Genomic DNA, 26,207 nt, shown 5'->3' with positions numbered 1-26,207 from the left:
AGCAACCCTTCCATGTAAGTTGAGGTTAGAGGTAAATGGCAGAGCATGTGCCATATGGATTATTCTTCTAAGCTCTCAGATGTACACTGTGATTTTTTTTCTTCATTTCACTTAAAGGTGAATCCTGAAGGAGGTCTAATTGCTGTGGGGTTTGAAGATGGCCTTGTCCGCATAATTGAGGTTTATGATCCCAAACTGCTGCCCAATTGTGAAGGACAGGCCAAGGAGACTGCAGAGATAAATCTGAAACAAGTTTTCAAACCTCACGCTGCTGCAGTTACAGCCCTGGCATATGAACAAAAGGGAGATGTGTTTGCCACAGGGGTATGTATCATTGAGTTTGTTTTTATTAAGCCACAAATGTAGAGTCTTTTAAAAGAGATAAGGTAAAGTTTGTTTACTGGCAACAGAGTTTTACTTCTGTTGCTCATGTTGATTGCTTGTTGTAGTTCTCTGTGCTGGGAGAAGGATCTGTTTGCACTCACATCTGTTTTTCTGAAGGAAAGCAACCATGCGATTCACACAATTCATTTTGTGAATTACTGGACTGTTCATGTGAATTCTGTAATCCCCTTTGAAGATGGATTTGGTTCATTTTGGAATTAGTTTAGTAGGATCTTGGAATTAGTAAAAGCAAGTCTGTGATATACCACATTGGCAGCAACCCAACTGCTACCCAGCAGTGCTTGGCCTTACCACAGGGTCAGTCAATTTGTCATTATGCCTGGTAGTCTTTGAGATGATTTCCAGTTAATGTGGTGTCTCTTTTAAAAAGCTAGTTCTTAGCCATCATCAGTGCACTTGCAGTTACATGTTCCTTGGGCTGAATTGCCATGCGTTTCATTTAATATAGAATTTAAGCTACAATGAATCATGTTGTATACCAGTTCTGCATTTTCTTTTTATCTGAGGAAATCAGCTTGTGCTACCTTATCTGGAAAATCAGGTCTGAGCCTGAGATTTATAGGGGCTCCTGGGGCAATGGCCAGAAAGTACATGGCTGGGGATATTAGAGGAGGACCATGAGAACAATCAAGAGCTATGGGTGGAATATGTTTCTTGGAACAACATGGGCAGGATTTTTATTTCCTCCCAGTAATCATCATGGAAATCCAGTCCTAAGTTCCCCTGTTTAAACACACACAAAAAAAATTGGAAATATGTGCTTGTCCTGGTTCAGGGGATAGGTACTGCCAAGAAAAAGGCAGGAGCTTTTTTCTAAAGTGGAGAGTGAAAATCCTCTCCTTCCCAGTTTACTATAATTTGGAAATTAAGGGGGTCTCAGGCAAAGGCATGGGTTTAGGAATAACAGTTCTTTACTGATATATCTACAAGACAAACAAGAACAACATCAGCTGTGAAAATCAGTGACAAAACAGAGCAAAACTCAGTACCAGTCCCTTTTCCAGTCGCAGACACTCTGCTCTTCCGCACGGTCCCGGTGGGGACCAGGGCAGCCCCTCGTAGCCACAGCCACAGCAGCAGGAGCAGGGAGGCGGAGGCGGCAGGGCCGTGTCCCAGGTGGGAGAAGGGTGAAGGAAGGCTCTCCGCTCACCATTTGGGTCCCAGTCCTTAGCAGTGGTCTCAGAGCAGGAGGCTGTAGCGGTGCAGGATGTAGGGCAAATCCGACCACAGAGAAACCTCTCTCCTCAGGTTTTGGACTGGCAAAAGTGTCGCAAGGAAGAAAAAAAAAAAATTACTAGCCACCCCGACCCCCCAAACCCCACCAGCCATTGAGGGAGGGAGACAGCCCCCACCCATCCCTTTGTCTTGAGCAATTAAAAGCTGAGGGAGCCGCCTGGCTGACTTCCTTAGCATGATAATGGGAAAAATTCTCCATAGAGGAAGAAGAGTAAAACCCCCTCCAACCCGCAACAGTGCTTATGTCATGAAGTGCTTACAGTCTTTCGAATTTTTGATCAGCTTTGATTCAGTCATCATCTTTGTTTGTTTGTTTGTTTGTTTTTCCTCAGAGTAAAGACAAAACAGTTTTCTTTTTTACTGTTGAGGATGAATACAAGCCAATTGGATTCATCTGTGTACCTGGGCCTGTACAGGCATTACAGTGGTCTCCACCTTCTCATGTGAGTGCTGCATATTTGTTTTCTTTCCTTCACAGCAGTGTGAATAAATCACTCAAAAAAGATTTCCAATGAAAATGGATGAAGGTACATGACTCTAGTCATGTACTCTATAGACAATACAAATAATGTTTTACTACTTCTTCTACTGCTTCTGGATGACAGATTCTAAAAGGTTCTGTGTAGCTATATCTCTGGTTTGGTCGCTATGGACATATTCGGAGTTTTGGATAATGCAAACCACAAGATTTTGGTATGCTTTTTGACTTGAAGAAACAATCTTATTCCTTAGGTTTTGGAAGGTCTGATTCTCTTTGACAAAGAAGTTATTTAGGCGTTATTGTCTATGACTCTTGCCCATATTAAAACAGGCTTTTGAAAAGCTTTTTTTTTCTTTTGATTGAGAAAGATTTTGGGTGCTTCTTGAAATTCACATTCTTGAAATGTGTCAGGACATATTGAAATAGGTTGTTGCTAATATTTAAAAGTGTTCTAGGGTTAGGGTAACATCTGAAATGTCGTTTGGTCCAGGATCCTTATTTAGAGGAGACACTATTCATTATATTTAGATGCTAGCAAGATATATTTTACAGATACATAGTGGCAAAGTGTTGGTATTTTCGCTGGTTAATTTGAACTGCTAAAAACTGGCAAAAGAAGTCTTGTTGGTATGAATTGTAAGTTACTGCAGAAACAACAGGTCTTGATCTGACAGTTGCATATTGAGTCCTTTCCTTGAAGACAACATACTCCTCCTTACTAAAGAAAGCGCTCATTGTGTCTTGGATATGTTAGATTCTGCCTGAGTAATTTTCTCTGCCTGTATCTGGCCTCCATCGCTAGGTAAGAACACTTGCTTAACACAATGCCAGCATCTACTTTTTAAAAATTTGTTTTAACGAAGCGTTGGTGATTAAATACGTTACATTTAATGAATGCATTTTTAAACTGAGTTCCTATAGACACAGGAACCATATAATTCCTAGTGAGGGTTTCTATACCAACTCTAATATGCCCTCTTTCCACATTTTTAGTGTTGGGTCAGATAAAATAAGCCTCTCTCTCTTTTATCCATATAGCTTATGAAAATTGTAACTAAATACAGACTTTTTAAAATCTCAAAACACTGTATAATCATTACCCTCACCTCAGCTGTTCTTCCTAACTTCACATTTTAAAGGATGTGCCAGGTACCAGCAAAAAATAAACTGAAAGGTAAGTAGCATTTGGCAAGACTCTGAGCCAAGTCTTTTAGTATGGAAAGTCTATTAGTATGGAAATAGATGAAATTATCAAACCAAAACCTCCTAACTCTTGGATCAAATCCATCTTTCAATTTAACCAAATTTCCAAAATACCATCATGCTGCTTTCAAGCTAAGCAGTGTCAGAATTACAGCTGGTTTGGACATAGTAAGGATTTCTTCAATTCCTTAACTTTGCCTAGCATGAAAGAAGCTTACTGATTTCTGATGTCCATTTAAAAGTGTCCACAGAAATAAGAACACAGGTAAGTGTGGCTGGAGTTTGGCTTTGTGCCTGTGCATCTACCTAACTTGCTTTTCCTCCCGTTTGTCTCAATTCCATTTATGTATCTGCCCTATATGTGTATTCTTTGTGTTTTTGTGCAGGACAAGAGCACATTGCTTATCCTTTGTGAGAATGGCTTTGCTGTCCAGGTTCCTGCCCCTCTCCCTGGGAAGCAGGATACAGTGACCACCTATCACATAAAAAACCTGCCAACACAGTACTTCCATTTTTATAGTATTAAATCCCGAATCAAGGTAAAAACCTCTTCTGTGGCAGAATTTCATCTTCATTGTGCCAGGTGATCAAACTACCCAAAAGGGTTTCTACTTCCTTTATTTCCTCACAGGGTTTTGCTAAGGTCCTTGAAAGTGAATACAAGGTAGAAGCCATTTGTGGCTTGAAATTACGAATTATTTTTGGTTTATTCAAACCTATATCACAGTGAAAGTGTGGTGTGAATTTTGATTATAATTAGAAGACAGGATTAGAGAAAGAGAAAGGTAGTATGCAGTAGCATTAGTTCTCAAAATATTTTAATTTTGGTAATTTTCACAAAAAGAATATTTCTTGTGGTTGATGTTGGCCCTATAGGAAATTCCTTTCAACAGTTATAAAACCCCCTGGAAGTCACCTTAAAGCAAACACGAAAAAAATCCTTTTTTTTTTAACCAGTATTTCTGATTTTTGAAAAATGTTCTAAGTTTAAAGGTGCACATTTAATTTCTGAATGACACTTAGTATTTAAAAAGACTATGTGGGGCCAATGGAAAAGAGTTATGCCAACTCACAGCTATAGTTAGTTTTGTGAAACTGAAAAGCAAGCTGATGTTAGATTCAGAAGGAAAACTTCAGTGAGCAGGCTCTTAATTCCATACTTAATCCACTACAATTCAAAAGCCTCTCTGGTTCTGTTGCTAACCTGTGATTTCTCTGCCTTCTCTGTTAACTGCTCCCATATTATTGAATGTCAGGCAAAGCTTCATTTCATGTTATAACTTGGAGGAAGTCTGCATCCAGGAGAAAGATCTCTAGGTGTTTTGTCACAGCAGTATCTATAACAATGATCAAAAAGCATGCATATGAAAGGAAAGATTGAAATAATTGTGTGTACAGTTTTGTTGGTTTTCCTGTTTGTTGTTTGTTTTTGTTTTATTTTTTAGTCAAATGAGGAGAATAATCTTGAGAAACACTCTAAATTACTAAAAATAAAAAATGTTTCTACAGAAAGAATATTAATGGCTCTCTTTTTCCTCTGGAAGTAGATCAATAATTAATAAGTTACAACAAGGGTGTTTTAATGCAAGTAAAGATTTCTCACAGGGTGGTGAAGCACTAGAATAGTTTTTATAGTTTGTAGAGTCTCCATAACATGAGATTTTTAAAAAGGTAAATCAGACAAAAATAGTTTTTATAGTTTGTAGAGTCTCCATAACATGAGATTTTTAAAAAGGTAAATCAGACAAAAATAGTTTTTATGGTTTGTAGAGTCTCCATAACACGAGATTTTAAAAAAGGTAAATCAAAGATCAACTGATAATATTTCAGGGTTTGCAGGTTTGACTACCTAGTATGTTCTTAGGAAGCTATTGTTTTAGGGAATGTTTGACACTTGTTTATACTACAGTAGGCTTGAATGGAAGAGAGTTTTAAAGGTTTGATAGATCTTTCCGCATTGTTCAGAAGAAGTTAAGTTAATTAGAGCTTCTCTCTTTTGCTCTATACTAATGATGCACTAGAGCTTGTTTGAGTTCAGCTTTCCAGTGCTTTTCTTTCTCCAGGGCAGGCAGAGGATAGGACTTAGGATTTTTGCAGGAATAAGTATAGTGATGGAGATTTGGAATAATCTCTCAGAGGAAATGTTTAAATCTACTTGTCATTTGGGATTATTTCTATTTCAATGGACCAAAAATAAATACTTCAGAGGAGGGAAATGGGTACATTTCACTGGAAATTCCCATGAAGCGTGGTTGACCTCTGCTAAGTTCACTGGAAAGAGAATCCTGTAGATATTCTGAATTAATAATGCCAGGACCACCTTGCATTTCATTTATGAGACTCCTAGTCATAGTCAGTGATGTTTGGAGTGCCTTGATTTCATGTCTTGGCATTTCTCTGCTTGTTGTAATAGCTGGAAGAGGAGATTGCACGGAGAGAGAAAGAAAAGCAGGAGAAGGAGAAAGCAAGACTTGAATGGATAAAGCAACAAAGGGAGATGGGACTTGAGGTTGAAGAAACTGAAGAGGAAGAACCCGAAGAAGAGCCATTGCCACCTATCTATATACCAGAGGAGCCCAGTCCTATCCTCTGTGGCTTTTATTCAGCACCAGGAAAATTTTGGCTTTCCTTGGTAAATCAGTTTTTACTTCATGTTGATGATGTGACATCCTTTCCCTTTGAAATCTGTCATCCCTAGGGCATTGAATTCCTTTAATCCTTGACAATTTCAGTGTTTTTTGTGAAGTAAACCAGTGGTGTCACTCCAATGCAGATTGTGTAGTAGATTTCCAGTAGGTGCCCTTCTTGGTGGTTCTTGAATGGGCACAATGACTGAGCTGTTCCCTCACAAGCAGGAGGTAGAATTTTAACGTAGTGGTAGAATGGCTTGTAATGCTAGTGATCATGACAGACTTCTGTCTGTGGATAAGTAGGATCTCTAGGTGTTTGGAAGCAGCATTTTCTAACCTATCACAGATCCTTAAGAAAGGAAGAATTATTCTGAAATTTGCATTTACCTAGTCAACTGCCTCAGTTCTCTTTTGTCAGCATTTCTTTGTGGTCTTTCTCTTCTTCAGGGTGGGTACGACTCAGGGTTTCTGTATCATTGTGAATTCTCACATGATAACGAAGAAGACCCTGAGAATAGGAAAGATGAGCCCTTTGATGTGATTCCTATGGAGGACACCAACGACAATCCCATTCACCAAATCTCCTTCTGGTAATACACTGTAATGTAGCAAATAGCTCTGGGATAAAGCTTGATGAAATTGAACTTGGGAGGGAGGAATCTATGCTTCTTTGCTGCTTTTTAATTGTGGCTCAACTCCAGTGTGCATGAACAGTTTCTGGTTTTCCTGGCACTGAGTTTCACTTGAAATTCCTAATGAACATAGTTGGGCCATGTGTCTGACAGAATAGCTTTAAAAGACCTTAAAAGATGAAAAAGTTTGATTTCTAAGTAAGTACTAACCAGAACTCAACCACCCTAGATTGTAGAACTCGAGGAGAACCCTTAAAAGTCCCTGCATATCGTGATCACCAGAACAGCAGTTCTTTAACATAATTAAATAACGAAGAGAATTAGAACATGGAGTAGTCAGTCCGTCTCTCTTGTGCTAAAAATATAGGCTTCTCAGGGCATTCTGTGAATGTATGAATGTATGAATGGAAAGGCTGGATTCTTTTCAGACTCCCAGTATTAGGTTCCCTATAAGAGTAGGCATGTTCTGCATCAAAAGGAGGCAGGTTTAATTCAGGTTTTAATCTACCGCTGGCTGCATTCACCACCATCTGTACTAAATGAGGCACAGGGAGAAGAAAACTGCTTTTCCAGCTTTTAACTTGGTGCCTGCTACACTGCCCACCTCAGGGCTGAGACTAGTTCTAAGACACCTAGCAAGTGCTGGAATGTTTCTAAGCAGCCAGTTAGCTGAAAAACATTTTGTAGTAAAATCACACATACTTTAAATGATTGAAATACAGTAATTTCGTGATTATAAGCTGCACCTGATTATAAGCCACATGTCCGGGTGTCAGCAACGTTTAGGTCTTTGTCAATATATAAGTCGCATCTGATTATAAGTCGCACTTTTGTTCCCAGAGAACTTTCACAAAGTTGCCAATTAGTAACAGAATTGCGGGATTGCGGGGTTTACTGGCAGGTGCCGACCTTGGAAACATTATTTCCAAGCGAAAAAAGATACAGACAATAGTTGCAGCAGTGTACCCTGCAAGTTTTATTAACAATCAGAAAAAGATACGAACCATAGTGTGGTCATTTTACAAGCATTTCCAACGGATCCGCGTTGTCTTTGAATAGCCACTCACCTGGGCAGCCACACAGCTGCGCAGGCAAGCGGGCATCCGGGCAGCCGCGTGGGCAGGCGGGGAGCCGGAGAGCTGGGCAACCGCATGGGCGGGTGGGGAGCCAGGCAGGTGGGGAGCTGGGCAGGCAGGGAGCCAGGCAGCCAGAGAACTGGGCAGCCACACGGGCGGATGGGGAACCGGGCAGCCACGTGAGCGGACGGGGAACCACGCAGCCGCACAAGACTGAAAACACCAAAAAAATACAGAGAAATATCACGGGCTTAGATTGGTGGCACTGCCCCACCACTGGGGCTGCACAGATTCCGGCTTGGCTTGGGGCTGCTGCGGGCTCGCACTTCCAGGTTGGAAATTTTCTGAACATCATTCTTATATTGGCCGCTCCAGAGTACAAGCCACACTTCTGGGTACGGACCAAAACTTCAGTCAAAATGGTGTGGCTAATAATTGTGAAATTACTGTACTTTGCTTTCAACTTGGGAAAGTGATTTCTATTAAGCTGGATTAGCCCTTTTCATATTTTGAGCTTGCTTGTTAGAAGTTGCTGCTATTAGTGTTTGTTGTTTATTTAACAGTACCAACAACCCTCTGATGTTCTGTGGAATGCAGGATGGCTCTCTTCGTGCTTATCCTCTCAGTGTTAAAGACCTCTCAGTGGGTGTCCTGAAGGACTACTGGTACATGAATGTACATGACAATGATAATGGGCAGATCCGGGGGATCTGTTGCAGCCATGATGAAAGGTGTCTGATTACCTGTGGTGGAGATGGAAACATTTTTACATTTGATCTCTGGTCAGAGGAAGAGATTCCTGAAAAGCTTCCCAAAGAGCTAAAAGTCATAATCCCCCCTCCTAGGGTAAGTTGGTACCCTCTTTCACTGAATTAGGCCTATTTGGTATGAAACTACCCAGATGGACAAACATGGTTCAATTTTTCTTCAAGATCTTTCATAGCAAAAGCTGAAGTTTCCCAAACTGTTTAGATTAATAGCTCTTGCAAAATGTTCCCTAATAAAGAGGCTCTGAGACTGCACTGTTCCTTCTCAGTGTTCTATGTTTTTCTCCAAATAAACATAGTATGTGTTATTCATATGTAATATTCTACCAGTGCTTCCCCACTTAAAGGTGTAGTCATGCATATTCCTGGAATGAAAGAATTACAAGGATTTCTCATACTTCATACCTTTCTTGGATTTAATTCCAGTAAAGTATGATTGTGCTCTGGATGGAGATTCTAGAAATACTATTGGAGAATACCAAATATGTAGTTTCTCCGGACACCTTGTACCATTCATCTAAAATTCACAATGGGTTTTTTACATTTGCAAAATAGCACAACATGATGCTGGTACCGTTGCTCTCTCACAGCAGTAGTAGTTATTAATTTACAGGTGTCCTTTACTCACTGCAGAGCTGATCATCTCTAGCACGTTTAAACAAATTACACTGGAACTCAGTAGTGGTTCCACTGATAATGCACAAGAAGAGGGATGTCACCTTCTCCACTGAAAATGTTCAGAATTTATTGAATTTTTAAAAAGTCTTAAGAATGTCTGAATTAAATAAATATAACTCGAAAGAAGCAGTGAGAGCTGTTGAGTAAAGAAGTGCCATTGTGCACAGTAAATATTACAGTAGATATACATTCAATACAGTTTAAAAATCTTGAAAGTGCCAACATCAAACAAATTAAACTTTTAAATATGTTTTATTACTGGTTGGTAACTACATTTTGAAGGATGCTTGGCAACAGAGACAGAAGAAATTGTGATTTTGGTCATTCAGCTGAATTGTTCATGACTACTTTGAATTCTTTACCAGTTTGACAAGAATATATAACACTGAGAATAGACCCAGAGGTATTTTCTATAACTGAATGATTAAAACCTTTGATATCAGAGCCTTGCTAACTCAGGTATTACAAGAAGTGATTAATATAATTTATAAAGCATATATACAGATTTATAGTTTTGAATATGTAAGTAGCTCTATATAAAGATCTTTATGGTCAGTTCTATTGTTCAGGCTAACAACTTAGTGACCATTGCTTAATGACCATCCTAATAGAGTTTTTCCCTTTTCAAAGTATACCTTCATTAAGTATCTATTCTAATTTTAAGTTATGTGAAAGATTTAAAAAATTCTATCTACATTAAACTTAATGAGATTCTTAGAGAATCAAATACAAATCATCTGAAACTAATTGAGTTAAATTACAGATCAATTAAGTACAACTAGATTGTTGGGTGATAGTTCCCCCTCTTTTTTTCATAGCATGATTGCCTAGGGAAATGAGGCTTGTGCTACCACAATGTCCATCCGTCATTCTTCACAGCTAATAACTATGAATCTATTATGCTGTCAGCAAAAGCTAGCCATATTAATTACAGATGTGACTTGGAATTAGTCCATGACACTCTGACTCTTGTCAATGTGGCAGTGAGGGGAGACAAGAGAATTGGCCTGGGGGCTAGAGAAGCAAAGATGTTATGGGACTGAGTAAAGTTAGGATGAGCAATGATGTAACAATTTATGCTGCTGGGGAGGTTATAGGATTTCTGTTCTCTGTCACTAAGGATTGTGTTTTGTTAGTTCTTTTATATATGAACCAGCTTCATTGCTTTTTATGATTGAAACATTACAACGTAATATTTAAGGCTCAAATAGTAATATTGAAAATGAAGATTTCTTTTGGTTTTGGGAAAGGTGGTGGGAGCTCTGTCTTAATGTTTATAGAAGCTTTATTGTCTGTTGAAATTATAACTGCTTGTTTAAAGACAAGACAATATATTTTTATTCCAGAGTGGTCTTGAGAAGGAGAAGGCTACTGAAGACATTAAGGGTCCTGATGCCCACACGTAAGAGATGCTTAGATAATGATGAAAGAGATTTTCAAGCATTGGTAGCTCTTTTCTCAGCCCATGTATTTCTTTTTGCCTACAAAGAGGAGGGACGAGTTGATTAACCTGAATTTGGGTCATTTCTTTGTGAAACACACAGTTCTTTCATCCTTTCTCTCCATTTAATCTATTTTTCTTTGGCAGTAATTCAAATGTTGTACTATGAGGCAATTAACTTTAGGCTACAGAGACAACAAAAGGTCAAAGCCCCTTGATGTTAAGAGTGTACAAATATACAGGAGGATGATTCCTTTCTAAGTTACCGTAAGAGCTATTGAGTTCACTGGGAATTTAAGAATGTTAAGGAAATCTAAAAGGTTGTATAGACTGTAATCTTTCCTCTCTTGCACTGAGATAACACCATTTCCTTTTTTTGCATTTTCAGTATTGAGGAAAACAAGCAGAAAAAGGAGTATGAACGGAAAATGAAGGAAGCTGAAGAAAAGAAAAATAAGAAAAGAGAGGAGTTAAGTGCATTGAGACAAGACTTTGTTTTTCTCCTTCAAAAGAATCAGGAGTTGCCCAAGCACATGCAGTTGCAGAGAGAGGTACACCTGGCTTTTATGAGGATCATTTACCTTTACAGGCACCTTCTTCTGAAGTGTTGCTACATATCATGTTGGGGCCAAAGATGTCCAGTGCTTTGGATTAAGGTAGTTTTAAGAATATATAAATTGCTGGGACCTCTGAATCACATTTGATTATTTGTGCCAATTAAGAAGCACAGGAAAAACATGTGGTTCTTTGTGGACATAGCTTCTGAAATAAAGGATCGTGTTGATGTGCGTGCAACTATGGTACCTAGGTAAAAATATTTATTATCAAGACCTAGTAGGCAAAATAATGTGATTCTGGGTTTTCCATCTTCCTGCAGGAGTTTGAGATGGACCATAGGATCTTTGAAGAGCTGGATAGGCAGACACTACAGAGAATCCAGTTAGTGCAAGAGAAGCTGGCTTGGGAGCACGAGAAACAATTGATTGGATTGCAGAAACTACAAACACAGTAATTACTACTTTTCTTCTACTTCTTTCCCTGACCTTCTATGGGGCTTATTATCTATGAAGTAGTACCTCCAACAAGGAAAAATAATGTGATATTTTTTCTCTCTCTCTTATGATCAGTATTTCATTTGTTCTGCTATGATTCTGTTCGTATTTTACTTGGAACATACACGAGAGTATATGTTCATATTTATGTGTAATTACTTCTATTGAATCTTTGGTGAACATTCAGATAGTCAAATGAAGGAAATTACTTCATTCTGATTCACTTCTGTATGATGAAAGCTTTTTGAGACTTTTTGCTTGCGGTTTTGCCAGTAAGATCAATAAGAACCAATTTACAACCTGTGAAATGAGCACCTGTTTTTAAGACATGTTGCTATCTGTTGGATATTTTAATGTCACTGCTAATACAATGTTCTCTATACAATTTGAAGTTACAAAACAAACTTTCTCAAGAACATAAGTTTAAGTATGTGGTGCATTTTGAGTTGGTTTTCACAGATCTAAATAAGAGCAAAATATGAATTAATAAAATAAATACACAATTAAAAAAACCCGACACCTTAGGCACACAGAGTATGTGATAGGGAAAAAGGATGGAATGAGCATGTTTTTAATCAGTCCTTAATGGAAGATAAAAGTTACTGTCATGAAGAACCTGGTGTAAGTTTCAATATTGGGAAAGGTCTTCGTGTGTTTATTCTTGAGCATCTCCATTCCTAGACTGGATAAAAGTCAATAGATAGTGACAGATGTAATCATGCTGTGCAATGACTTACTGACTTGTGTATTTACATGTAATGATTGCATGTGCAATAAGTTAACTACACTATTCATGCCCCTTTGGTCAAGGCAAAATGGTATGTTGTGCCCACTGACATCAGACAGTTTTGTCTAATCTGGGATTGCAGGTTTCGGGACTCTCTGGAATTTACTCTCACTGTTCATGCTATTCAAAGCAATCATCAGATTTCCACCTACAGCCTTCTAACAGTGTCTGAGAAATATGCCCAACGTAAGAAACATGGGGACAGCAAGTGGGCAATACTTAAAGAGAAGTGGACAGCACTTAAAGAGACAGAACAAGCAGAAGAGGAAATCCCCAGAGAGACAAGCCCTGTGCATAGAGGTAATGATAACCATTTAAATCTTTAAGCAATATGGTTTCTGTATTTCATCTCAGTTTGTTTTCCTGAGTCCAAGATAAAGAAATACACATGGTCCAAGATAAAGAAATACACGTGTAAGTGCAGGTAAAGAAAGATAGCTGTTGTGTTTCTTTAGTACCTACATATGAAGTAACACTCATACGTAGTTTTCCATGTTTAGGTCAATGTCAGCAATTGTCTGTCAGCCCCATGGGTAGAATGCGACTAAAAGTCAAGTCAAACCTGAATACTTTCGGAACATCCTCTACAATGGAACTACCCTGATTTACATCAGCTCTACAGGAGTTGTCTGAGGGAGTTTCCAGTAGCTGTGCTGCATGGTATTACATCTTCACATGGTTATGTTTTGTTTCAGAAAGTATAGTTTTTGAGAAAGAGGCTGAAATGCTGGAGACACCAGAGGTCCGAAAGCCAACCACACGTTATATAGAAAGCAGACATGAGAAAATCAGAAGACTTGTTGAGAAATATGATGCACTGAAAGCCAAGATTATGAAGAGAAGGGCTGAGTGGCATGAACTGTGAGTCTTGAACTGGACTCTGTTCCTTTTGAGTTCTGCTTCTTGTAATGCTATTTAGCTGTCATTTGGCACTATAATGTCTCTGTTTAGGTTTTTATGTTCCTAAGGGTTACAATTAAAACAGATGAATTTTCATGTATCTCTAAGTCTCAAGAGAGTATTAGGACATATTTAGTTTCTATGGTTCCTCTAAAATATTATCAAATTTAAATGCAGCTAGGTAGCTGCATTTTCAGATTGGGAGTTAAATGTGTCTAAATTAATCAAGACTGAAAGACACCTACACCATTACAATCAACTCTTAGTGAATCTTGCCAGCCCCACATTGAGCAGACACTGTAACAGTGTGAGTGTTTGTGATATGCCTTCATGCTCCATGCTGGTCTTTATTTTGAGAAGCAAGAAAGGGGACAGGACATCTTTCACAGAATCATAGAATATCCTGAGTTGGAAGGGACCCAAAAGGATCATCAGAGTCCAAATCCTGTCCATGCACATGGCAGCCTCAAGAGTCTATGTCTGAGAGCATTGTCCAAACACTCCTTGAAGTCTGTCAGGCTTGTTGCTGTGACCACTTCCCTGGGGAGCCTGTTCCAGTGCCCAACCACCCTCTGGGTGAAGAACCTTTTCCAAATAATCTAGCCTAAGTCATATCTTTGAATTACTTCTTTTCCAAAGCTGGTTTAGATGGGATTTTGAGTGACCTGGTCTAGTGGAAGGTGTCCCTGTCCATGGCAGGGGCACTTGGAGCGAGATGATCTTTAAGGTCCCTTATAACCCAAACCATCCTATGCTTATGGAAGTACAGAAGTTCTTCCTCAGGAGATGAATGGCAGGGAATGGGACCAGCATAGAGGCAGAGTACAAAGCTTTTTAAAGTTACTGAGTGTTTAACAATGTAGAGTAGGATCAGGTATTCTGTGCTACAGGCTGGTAGATTGTTGATGTGCAGCTCCATGAAATTGATAGCAGCATGTACTCACTTAACCCAGAACTCAGCCTGAATGTGAAGGTTTAAACTTTCCCATGACAGATGCATGTTTTAAGAGTTCTTAGAGGGAAAAAAAATCTGGGATTTTCATTTAAATGTGCAAGGATATTCTTTCCAAAGTAGTCATTCTTTTCTGAAAGAAATGTATCACCCAAACTTTGCTGCACAAGTCAGAGAGTATGAAATGCGTGTTTGTTCGTTTATATGCTTTCTGTCTTGAAGTTCAGCTTTATTTTGTACCTACCAGACACAAGAGCAAACCTAGAGATATCCATGAGGATCCCAAAGATGCCGAGGAGATCAAAGAAGCACAGGAGAATATAGGATGCTACAGGCTGAAGACTGCCACTAACTACACACTCACTGAAGATGAGCGTATAAGCACTGAAAAGAAGATGATGCAACTTGCAACCTTGGAAGACCTGGTATGTAAAACTGTGTATATTGCCCCATTTTTGGGAGGAAGTGAGGATAGTGTATTAATCACTGAAGAAATTTTTTGAATGGAATTCAAAGTGAGTGTGGGAATAGGCCTTGAAGGACAGACCACTGTTTTGAGTAAGATTTAGTTACAAATCAGTCCTTCTCTTGTGAACTGTCTTATGCTTCACCAAACTGAAACCTGAATCAATCCAGGGTGTCTCTTTATAAATGAGAGAGAATTTACCTTTAGTAGTACTTCAGCAGGAGCACCTGTCTTTTTAAATTATAAATTATAAGTCTTATAATGTAGTAAACACTGAGCTAAATAACCCCTGCCATTAAATACCTTTACAAAAAACAGAGATGTGAGCAAGGACAGGTGTTCTAGTGTGGCCTCAGTGTTTGCACTTGGGCAATCACTGATTCTGGACTTGGAATCTTTCTGAGAAACCAGGTCATTTGGAGCCACCTTGCTATATAGTAGGACTCCTGGTTGCCACACAGCTTTTAACCACGAAGACACAATTAGTTCAAATGTTGTGCAGTATCTTTGTTGCTTTCCTTGTGACTTCTTTCCTCCCATCCTTTTCATAGGAATGGTTTTTCATTGTATTTGACTGGAGTGCAAAACAGTGACATTGGATAACTGACAGCAAGGTCTAAGCATTACAGAAGCAGTGCTACACTCTCAGGGGATTTGTTGGATCATTTTAGTCTCATGCTTGGGCTTCAGCACTTCAGTGTAGTGCTGATGCTACCAGATATCCAGTGATTAACCTAACTCATTAGGACAAACAAAGGGAATAGTTCTTGTCATAAATTCTGGGTTTATACAGATGAGGAATTCTAGTTGCTTCAGGTAGGTAGTGTGTTATTTTCTTTTATAAAGATCAGAGAAGTTTCTGCCAAGTATCTTAATGAGATACATTCAATTATGACTTCATGTAAAAAGAGTCAACTAATACAGTGTCCCCTTATCACAGAATGATTAATGATCCTAATGTTAGCCTTCTTCATTTGGGTATAACTAGTTCCTGTGGTGGAGAATCCTACTAAAATTGCTTTTCCTTTGCAGATCCATAACATGAAAGTGAATATGAACAAAGAGATTGTGTCTTTACGGGATCTCAAGGTTTCTATTATTGATGAAATCAAGAGTTTAGTGAAGGAAGTAAGATCCATACAGGCTAGCTTAGATGTATCAGAACATCTCCCTATTCCCCTGATCCCTCAGTTACACCCAGATGAGGTACCTGAAAAAGTAGTTGAGTACAACAGTGACGTCCTTCTAAAGTTCAAAGAGGAGCAGGAGGCCAAGGCAAAACTGGAGGAACCACTGGAAGGGTGTCCCTCATCTCGCGCATTTAGGCACGTGTTTCTTCAAACTCCTCCAGTGGAAGAGGGTGACCCCATGGCACAAGCTGGAGATGCATCAGCTGTGGTCACAGAGGAGGCTTTTGAGATGGAGAAAGCAGAGCCAACAGAAATGGAACTGGAAGTTTTAAAGAGGGAGAAGATAAAAAATCTATACTTGCAGGAGACCTTGATTAAAAAGGTAGGAAATTGAAAGTTATTTTTGTCAGATTAAAAAATCCCACTGGATCATAAATGAAACCAAAACCCTTTCTGTCTCACAGTTGCAGATAGTCTTGCCTTTCTGCAGTTCAGGAAAATGCTAACTGTTGCAAATTTGCAGTGTAAATCAGTGTAAACCCATAACTATAACCTGTGTTCTGACTATTATCACTTGATGAACAGATCTTAGATTTCTTACTGATTGTGCCATGAATCTTAGCTGCCCAAGGGAAAAAAAAAAAAAAAGACAAGTAGAATGTTAGACATAACTTGAAAAATTACAGCATTAAAAAAAGCAGCACCACTACAACTTTGTAGATTCAGTTCTCAGTTCCTAAATAACTCAACTTTTTGGTCCAAAAATTACTTTGTAGGATTAGAAAAGGTACAAAAGAGAGTAACCAAAATGCTTAGACATGGAAAAGATTCTTTAAAAAGTGCATCTAAGTGTATAAAGTATCTTCGGCCTGCAAAAAGGGCAACTGAAATGGTTTTAGAGATGTAATAAAATTCTGAATATCATAGAAAAGGAGAGTGGAAATTATCTCTTAAAAGGAGAGATATCAAATGAAACGTATGCAAATGAAAATAGTTTTCCTATCCAACAACAGGCTAAGCTTTGGAACTCAGCACTAGGATGTGGGGGAAGTTGTAATTTGATAGTGTGGAAAAAAAGTCTATTCAAAGCTGTTGAACACAAGCATACTGCTTCAAGCTCAGGATGCCCCTAAGTCAGAGCTTAGGAGGGTACAGAGAGCAGTGTACCAGAGCTAGTGCCACTGTTCACGGGTTTGCTCCATGTCTTAGCATCTCTCCTCTAATTTCTTCTACTGTGCGTTTATTCTTTGATCTACCTCAACACGAACAGCCTTGTGTTTATGTGTATGAAAGTTTTGAGTGAATACCCAAATTCTGCTGTGAATATCACACACCTGTAAGTTAATGTTAGCAGCTGCTAGTACTTATTTAGCTGTAAATGTCTAAGGGAAGAGCGGGCAGCTGTTTCAAAAGAAGTCTGCCAAGGCAGAAGAGTTATTTTTTGATACATCTGGGATTGTTACATTAACTACTGTAAGCTACAGACTACTCTAAAACGTTCTCTGGAGAGTAAAATACTTCAGGGATGAAGGGGATGCAGTGAAAAGATTATTGTGAAGCCCTGGTGATTCTTCTACTATTGTGCTGAGAACAAAGACACATCTGGGATTTACTTTGTCTTTCTAAGTGCATCAGTACTCTCTAGGAGATAGCATGTCTGAGTTGTTGATTTGGCAGAGAGAATTTTTCCCTTCTGGTCCCTTCTCTAGCTTTGCATGTTTAACTGCACTGGTAATACTTTTCCTGTTCCTGATTTGATGCTTCTTTGCTCCAGATCAACACACTGGTGATCACCTTCGATGCTGAACTTCGCCTTTTGCGACACAAGAAACTGAAGATGGACGCGCAAATGAAAAGTGCTGGTCTGCGCTGCATCACATGCTGTGAAGAGCTGCTTATCCTGAAGAAACTCGAGATACATGAGGACCTCCTTGAGGAGCAAATTTGTGCCATCATCAATGAACAGGAGGACATACAAGTGAGTAGGCCACGTGTACCATTAATTTAAATTTAACAGTACCATTAATATATGGCTTGAAAAAAAAGCAAGCCATAAAGTAAAGGGTGGCATCCCTTGGCTTTGTTTTAGCACAGATCCAGTGACTAGCTCTAAATTTTGAAAAACAAGAAACTCTTGATGATCATCATACTAGGATGGTCACTTCTAACTTCCAATACTTAATTTTTAAATAATCTTAACTTTTCTATTTTAATAGATAAATGACTAATCACATGCTTTAAGAACATACTCCTAGGTGATGCTTGATTGAACCATGGGTTTAATCAAGAGAGAAAGACAAGTTTAGCATTTCCAGATCTTCACAGATGCGTCCTATCTACATACACATGGGTTGTATCTTTTAACTGAAGTAGTTTTTTTGTTTGTTTAGTCAAAATTGAAGAGCTACCTTGCACAAATAGAGGATAGAAAATGTGAGATTGTAATGCTTCAGGAACGTGAGAAAGCTCTTCATGCCAGCTTTGAAGCTTCTCTTGGAGAAAACAATGAATTTGCTGATTTTCTGACCAATATTTTGAAGACGGAAGTTGAGTGTGTGGAAAAAGAAGAAGTAGGAAGAGAAGCAGGTTGGATTTTGTTCTTTTTGCTTTATGGATTTGTTATACATATTTCCATGTGGTCAAGTACACATCTCTCACACTAGAGTAGACTCCAGTCAGTTTAAAATCCTGTAGGTCAGACCTATCCAGATTTGTTTATAGACTGACAATGTGTTCTGTGGCCATCATCTTGGATGAGAACAATGATGTAATGTAGCTTCTGACACGACTGCAGTTAGTCTGATAACAGCTCCAGCAATTTACCTCCTGTAAGTCAATACTGAGGACTGATAATTGGTAAGAGGAAGAGGCACAGCTTTAAATAGGTGCTTCCTATGCTCTACCAATGGGAGCTATGGATAAGTGATTAGCCTGTCACATTTGTGACGTTATGATCTAATTTGTCCATTGACTAATGAGAGATCATAAACCTAATCTGCAATCATCTATTAGTCACAGGACTAAACATATTACAAAAAGATTTAATTTGTCTTAGTGACTCAGTTTTAAGTTGTTAAAGCTAGGCAGTCTTACTGAGCTAAAATACTTCTGCTCTCTCTGACTTTGCTTTTGATTTCAAGTGGGACATGATTAGCAAAAAATGCAGAGAATGGTGATACTTTTATGACAGATTTGTGCTTTGCTATTCTGCTTGGTTGATTAATCTCTGTAGTAGAACAGTAAACTCACACTGTTTAAGTTCCTAACACATATAAAGAGAGGAAATATATTGAGGTTAAGTCTCAAAAACATGGACTGTAACTGTCCCTGTTCTACTACTAGTTGATCTCTCCCTCTCTCTCTTTTTCCTTTCTTCTTTTCTGTGAAAATATCGCATCAGATCAATGCGATAGGCACAAAGCGCCCGGATTCATATGTCACCAGAAGGATCTTTTATGGGTTACTGGGCTTATGTTCACCAGCACATTGGCATATGCATAGCTGGTGGGTCTGGAGTGTTTTGCAAGCTAGTATCTGTTTCTTTCAGATGAAGAAAATGAGAATGAAAAAGAGGATGATGAAAAGCCTCACTTAAAAACTGATGAAGAAAATCGTGGATCTGAACATGTAGTCTTTGATAACTCCATTTGCCCAGAAGGTACCTAACACAAGGAAATAACAGCTTAACTAGTTGTTTAGCTTTATGGACAACATCATGTGTTTGAAAAGAAAACACAGATTTTTAAAGGTATCCACTGCATGGTAAAGTCATGAAGGGCTGGAATGTGTGTACCCCTCCTGTGTGCAGCATTTTTCCCCAGGAAACTTCTTTGGTCAACATAATAAAACTGCTGGTACTGTAGACTACCCTAATTTTAAAAAGTTTGGGAAAAGAAAACTTCGCTAAGAGTAAGAATTAATTATTTTATGTAAAGAAGCATTCACCATTTCACAGCTATTATCTGGAGAGAAAAGGCTCCTCTGGAGAGGAGCAGTGGCAAGGCTGTAGCTGCCCTCTGGAAACCAGGCTGCCTGACCTGGCTGGATCTCTCCCTGTTCAGGGAAGTTCTGAGGGGGGGATCCTCATGCTGTTACTTGAAGCTCTTTGTTACCACCTCGTGGATTTATTCAGCAATTGCCTGTTGCTAGGCTGCTCTGAAAAGTTAGGAGTTTTACTTTGCAAATCCTCTTCATTTTATATTCAAAAAAGGCAGGCAACCACTCTCCCTCCTCTTCTTTTGTAGAAGCTTAGCTAATTTAGGATGTTGTTTTTAAAAAAAATCTTTGTGTGATGTGTCAGTGTAACAACACTGCTTCATTTTCAAGTTCAAACCTACCAAGAATTCGCCTTCCCTTTTTTAAAAATTGGATTTTAAAATTATTTCTTCCCAGCATTCCATTCAAAATGAGACAAACTAGGAGTTAATAAAAAATTCGATTTGTGGAAATGAAGATTTTAAGTTCTTATTTCAAATGTCCAAACTGCTAATTTAACAGGGAAATTTTATGTTGCATTATCCTCTTCATATTTGTCTCTTTATGTGGATTTTTTTTTTTTTTGCCTTTATTGGACTCTCTTTTTTATTATTATGCCTGCTGATTTGGGCATAATTCTGCACTTTTTTAGCATTACTGAAATCACAGTATTAGAAATTCACAAATCTTCCTTACCATGACACAGGCTCTATGAAATAGAGCCTTGTTTACAAATAGAGCTATAAATGATCCCTACAGCAAGTTCATAATTTATAGTGAAGGGTGCTATGGAGAAACAACTATGTGCTTACATAACTGAAGATTTTACTGCAACACGTATTAATTACTGGGACTGCATTGCTTACAAAACCTAATTTTTTTGAGCACTTGCCTTTAATGCTGGCTTTGGTGCATTTAATCTGACTTCTGGAAACAAACTGTCTTGACTGAATGTGAAGAAGAAAAAGATCCATCCAAGATGTTCACCCAGTCATAGAGGCACGTGGTCCATGGGTTTATGTTTAAAGAAGCTCTAGGGAACCAAACCCATGGTGTTATTATGGGGAATGCTGGGAATGTGCACAGCAGGAGACTGTACCAGCTCTACCCAGTAACTCCAGTGCAGTCACAGTGAAAGTAAGCTCTTCTTTGACTCTTTCCCTTTCAGGCTGCAGTCAGGATCTCTTCCTCAACACTATCCAGCTCCGGCAGCAGCGAATAAGCATTGAGAAAGCTTTAGCAGAGGAGAAGAAAGTTGCTGCTGACCTCAAAAAGGAATATAATGCCTTGGCCATAAAGGTATTGTAGTGTTTTCTCAGCAAGCATCTTAAATGTAGTGCTAGTGATTAGTGTTAGTCTCAGATTTAAAAACAAAATCCTAACCCTCTGAGAGGCCTGTTTGGGAAGAAATATCTGTGGTAGCACAGAGGCAGGAGGCAGCTCAAAATGGGTCACCTGTTCTCCTGAAAAGGGTAAATCAAGTTGATCCAACCTTAGCTTTCATGGGGCTGGATCCAGCTCGAGGTCAAGTTCCTTCCCAGCTGTCTGGCCTCGTACAGCAACAAGAACTGGATTCTCTGGTTTGGATGAAACACATGGTGTGGTCTGGCCTATCCTCTGTGTGTGTGTACGGGAACAGAAATTGAAGAGTATTTATTTTAACCTGGATTTATGTTAAGGTAAATGCATAAACATTCTATTCTATTCTTCCATCTATTTATTTTGCTTTTAGTTATTTTCCTTTGCTCTTTGTCACAGGTAATCACCGAATAAACTCTTTTGATACAAGTTTTCCATTTAGCCTTTTTGAACTCCTGCATTTATTATTTCTTTTGTATTAACTTAAAAATATCTTATTTTGAAGGGTTGTTTGGGGGAGAGAGAGTGCTACCAAAATAGCATTATGCAAGTCTTTCGTCCCAAAAATGTTCCATCAAGCATACTTAACATGCAACATTTTTTAGTTTTTAAAGGTTTTCCTAAGTGCCAGCTGCCACACATTCACCCTGGGGCATGACATTTGAGTCTGAATTGTTTCTTTCTCATGCAGAATCAATAAGCATTTCCAGGCATAACACAATAAAAATTATCTTGCAGGCTCTGTAGATCTACAAGTGTTTTAGATGCTAAACAAAGCAGTTGTCTCTTGATTCATACAGGGCTTCTCTAAGGAGACCTTCATGAAGTCTGTGTATGTGTGCAGAGGTATTCAGGTTAGAATCTTGCTTGAATATATGTAGATGATCCTTGGGTTTGCCTGTGAAACTCACCTAGCGTATGTAGTTTAAGCACATTTTTATATACTTCTTTCCCATTGGATCAGAAACACTAACAGAACCTTGTTGCCTTATATATTCTAAGTATCACAGGATTTTGTTTGTCCACAATTTGTCTTTCTGCAGGCAAAAGAAGTAGAAACCAGTCTGGGCACAACAAACAGGGAACTGGAGGCCTTTCAGTGGGAAAAGCTGCACAGACTGAATGAGCTGTATGTAGTTGTGCCTTTGAGACTCCATCAGGTAATTCAAGATGTGCATCTGCACATGCAGAGTGGCCTCTGTACATCTAAACAATGGTGTTACTGTTCTTTGGGGCCCTTAATTCCTGATTCACTGTGGTCTCCTGGGAGGGAAGTGCCATTAGCTGAACTTCATGCTGCTATTTCCTCTAGAGTTTCCATTTTTTCTCTTCTCCTGTACTGACAGAAACAAGGTAAGGGCAGGCAGGCTGGCCCATTGCTGAAATGTGTATAGTCTGTAAGTGTTGTATAGGTTTGGCATGGTATTCTCCTTAGGTCCATACCTACTGATATTCTCCAATATCAGGGGAAAAAAAAAGAAACACCTCCCAAAAAAACAAATCAAGAAAGCCTTGAAAACTATTGAAGCTAAAGGGATTCCACCCAATTCAGTAATGCCAGAATGGATACAATGCATTCATTCACACAATTCTCTGGCCCAAAAAGTGTTGTGCCCATGCTTAGTATTATCTCATTCAATAGCTCTCTATTGCTCCCACATCTGATATAAAGAGACATCTCCATCACCCTTAACTAAAGCCAACCTTGCTTATTTCTGGCTGCTTTTGCAGGTGCAGTGCTTGGTTGATGGGGAGATGCCCCGTGATTTCTCCCGGACTTTAGTATTTACCAACCAGTCCTTGCAGTACCTGCAGAAGAGAATTGTGGACCTACGTAATGAAAAGATAATGCAAAGAGAGATCCATAAGAAGGCCCGGGAGCAACATAAGCAGCTTCTCCAGGACAGAAAGGAGATGGAGATGGAGATTCGACGTGAGTAACAGAGACTGAACAACACTGCATTGCCAATGCTCCTTCTGTCCCTCTCACTGGGTGTGTGGGTAACTCACCATGTCTGTCTCTCTGCTCATACGGATGTCACAGAGGGTTACTGCAGAAAATAGATCGAGTGGACTGTTTTAATGGAGTAGCAGTTCTCCAGCACTGTAGAGTCATCAGGCTGTGTGAAATAATTTGGGAACTTAGTAAAGTAGAGCTGACTGAGATGAGACACTGGAAATTTGGGCATGTTTGCTATTTCTACTTGTAAACCAGAACTCCTAGGAAAAAAAGGAGTTTCCCCAAAGATAGATAAGGTTTTTCTGGTAATTTCCTCCCCTTCGGAACATCTGAATAAGAAAACAAGCCCTATTCAAAACACTTTCCCCAGAGCCAAACCCAAAGCTGTGTCTAGCACAACCAGACCTGCAGAGGTCCTGTACAGCCTATCAGTGTGAGAGTGGCTTACTAGGACTCACTTAGAGGTGGCTTAGTGACCACACAGGCATGATCATGGGCAAGGACAAATGGCATGAGCTCTGTGTGGATTTGTGTGAATTATTTATTACAGAGAAAAGACCAAAGAGCTCAGAGAAAAAGGTGGGGTAAGGCAGAAATTCTTACAAACCAATGAATGACAGTGCTGTCATTTGTGCCAATGTCCCTCTGTTAGAGCTGGAGGAGAGGTGCAATCATCTGATGATGGAGAAGTTTGGTCGGCTGGTTGATTTTGAAGCAGTTCAAGCCCACTCTGTTAATATACCCATGGAGAAAATGAAAGTGAGAATAATGGAGAAAGAGTATGAACATTTTGTGGAGCTCAAAGAATGGGAGGTAAGCAGCAGGAAGAGGAGGAAGACATATTGTGGTGATCTGTTAAGGCTTTGTTTCCCTGGGGGCTGAAAAGTTACACTAAAATCTTTTGTGAACATGCTCATCTTTATTTTTTTCACTTGTCCTTAATAGACCATAGTGTTCAACTCCAATTTCCCATCATCATTCCTACCTCTGCTCCAGTTGCTGTTGCACATCCTATTTTTCATCCTCTCTGTTTTGCTTTCCTCAAGCACATTGTCCTACTTCATTCCCTATATGAAGTTCTCACAGAGTGCTTTTCTTTGGTTCTCAGGTGGCATTCAGCACCTCCTGCCTTCTCTTAGTGCCTTTGGTGACAAACTGTTTGAGTACAGGGCAGGCTCTGGCTCATGCCTGGGGTACCAATCTGTGCAGTCTGAAAAGTTCATGTCTCCATTTGGTGAGGCCTAAGGCTCAGCTGCTGTGGTGCAAGCAGGCAACATGCTTATGCTGCCCTTACAGAAGAGCACAGGAGGGTATAGAAGTACTATGTACTTAATGGATTTCTTTTTCCCATACTTTTTCCTAACTGCTTTATTATTTAGGCATTTGTAATTTATATCCATTAAAAGCAAAAAGATGACATTGCAGTAAAGGTACTGTGGGATCAGGTGGTGTGGCAGGATCAGTCTGTTGTTTACCTGTGACATTTACATTGTGCCTAGCACTCCTTCCCCACTCCACGCTTTTAGTCCTCTCTCATCCCAGATCAACTTTTTACAACTTCTAGGAAAGAATTGTAGGCCTGCAGCATCAGCTAACAATGCTGACAAGGGAAAACACCAGCAAGCTGCACCAGCTGAACAGGTTTTGCCATGAAAAGCATCAGCTTGAAACTGAGCTGGAATCACTGACAACTGGTCAGGTGAGCCTTTTAGCCACTGCAGTGCTTGGGAGTGTTCAGAAATGGGTAACGGATTATCTGTCCCTCACCAGCTCCCTGATATCAAATCCTGATCTGCAGTCAGAATTTGGGACAGGCTGAATAGCTGCTCTATACATTAGCAACTCTGCAATTTCTTACTCAGCTGCTTTCTAAGACCGAAACAAACTCATTTCTAATTAGAATATGCCTTGAAGGAATTAAAAGAATATTCCTTTGTTACATGGAAACAGTCATATTACAGTCATGTAACAGCATTACAATGAGAAGTGGATTTATTGCTCTGTACCAGGGAGTAAGTCTAAGTTAGTGAACCTTCACTCTTTCACGTAGTACTGACTAAGGTGTGGAGAAGTCACGGGCATGTCCTGGTTCTTGAAAAGCTTCACTGTCCCTGATTGAAATAAATTTCCACTGTTCATTCTCCATGTTTTATAGGAGCCATTTCTTTCCCCTCTCCATTTTTTTCCTCTACAGGGTGGAGAATTTGAGGACACCCAAAGGAGTGACATCAAAGAGACAGCCAGGCTGGAGTCACGGCTCATGCACGTGACTAGGAGGTGGCCCTTCTGAGAGAGGAAATCAAATATGCCAGAATTGATGGGAGGTAGAAGAACTCACTTTCCTTAGCAGAAAATGTGGGTACCTCTTTCTACCACAGGACTCTGAGACTCCAACTCCCTGTTCAGAAATAGTAACTAACAATCCACATCACCCTTAAAATGAACTGTGGCAGCAGTCATGCCTGGAAGTGCAAAATTAATTGCTTTGGCTAGCCAGGAGTTTAATTGTAAAGGCTTATATTTGCTTTTTTCTATCAAAATATGACTGTAACAACATAAAATAGCAAATAAAACTACTAAATGCTGTTACCAGTTCATTGCAGAGGGTTGCACTGGACAAGGTGCCCTGTGTGTTCATTGTGTCTATGTCTACTATTCAAACAAGTGGCTGTGGAAAGCTGGTTTGAAGTTTCACAGGGACAAACATTGGTTTAATACCTTGTTCTCAAAAATGGTAAAAGAAGTCAGCCTCAAGTGAGCATTTGTTACTGCTGAGCAGCAGTGGCCCTGCTCTACTAACTGAGCTCATTAGAGTCAAGGGACTTGCTACTGGCCAGGAAAAAGCAAAGGGGCCTTTCTCCTCAGGGCAGGACTTGGCATTTACCTGGCAGGAGGAGGGTGTAACAATGCTAAGTCAGCCTGTAATTCCACTGGTTTGCACCTGTCTGATCAGTGAGAGGGCCAAGCTCTGCGAGTTTTCATGTGTTGCTCTTTTTTGCCTCTCTCATTTGGTGTGGTAGCAGTACGTGATCATTTACAGCACTCACCCTGTGTGTGAAACCTTCCTTCATCCCCAG

The 26,207-nt window shown here is 39.5% G+C and overlaps 1 protein-coding gene across 1 annotated transcript in view; it reads left to right on the top strand.

Annotated features, from left to right (window-relative positions):
- CFAP44 (cilia and flagella associated protein 44) overlaps nt 1-25,558 on the top strand; it is a 45,872-nt gene extending 20,314 nt beyond the window's left edge. The window contains 23 exon segments of the mRNA XM_033051816.2: nt 118-324; nt 1,974-2,084; nt 3,712-3,864; nt 5,739-5,957; nt 6,403-6,545; nt 8,227-8,509; nt 10,455-10,510; nt 10,938-11,100; nt 11,427-11,557; nt 12,471-12,688; nt 13,084-13,249; nt 14,488-14,665; nt 15,739-16,218; nt 17,611-17,814; nt 18,227-18,422; nt 19,384-19,494; nt 20,980-21,110; nt 22,214-22,330; nt 22,902-23,103; nt 23,783-23,943; nt 24,695-24,829; nt 25,325-25,400; nt 25,403-25,558. Of these exon segments, the coding sequence (XP_032907707.1) occupies nt 118-324; nt 1,974-2,084; nt 3,712-3,864; nt 5,739-5,957; nt 6,403-6,545; nt 8,227-8,509; nt 10,455-10,510; nt 10,938-11,100; nt 11,427-11,557; nt 12,471-12,688; nt 13,084-13,249; nt 14,488-14,665; nt 15,739-16,218; nt 17,611-17,814; nt 18,227-18,422; nt 19,384-19,494; nt 20,980-21,110; nt 22,214-22,330; nt 22,902-23,103; nt 23,783-23,943; nt 24,695-24,829; nt 25,325-25,400; nt 25,403-25,458 (3,897 nt within the window). The 3' untranslated portion in view covers nt 25,459-25,558.
- Nucleotides 25,559-26,207: the final 649 nt, after the last annotated feature.

This window comes from Catharus ustulatus, chromosome 2 (assembly GCF_009819885.2).
Source record: "Catharus ustulatus isolate bCatUst1 chromosome 2, bCatUst1.pri.v2, whole genome shotgun sequence".
NCBI lineage: Eukaryota > Metazoa > Chordata > Aves > Passeriformes > Turdidae > Catharus > Catharus ustulatus.
This window is presented reverse-complemented; position numbering and strand designations above follow the sequence as displayed.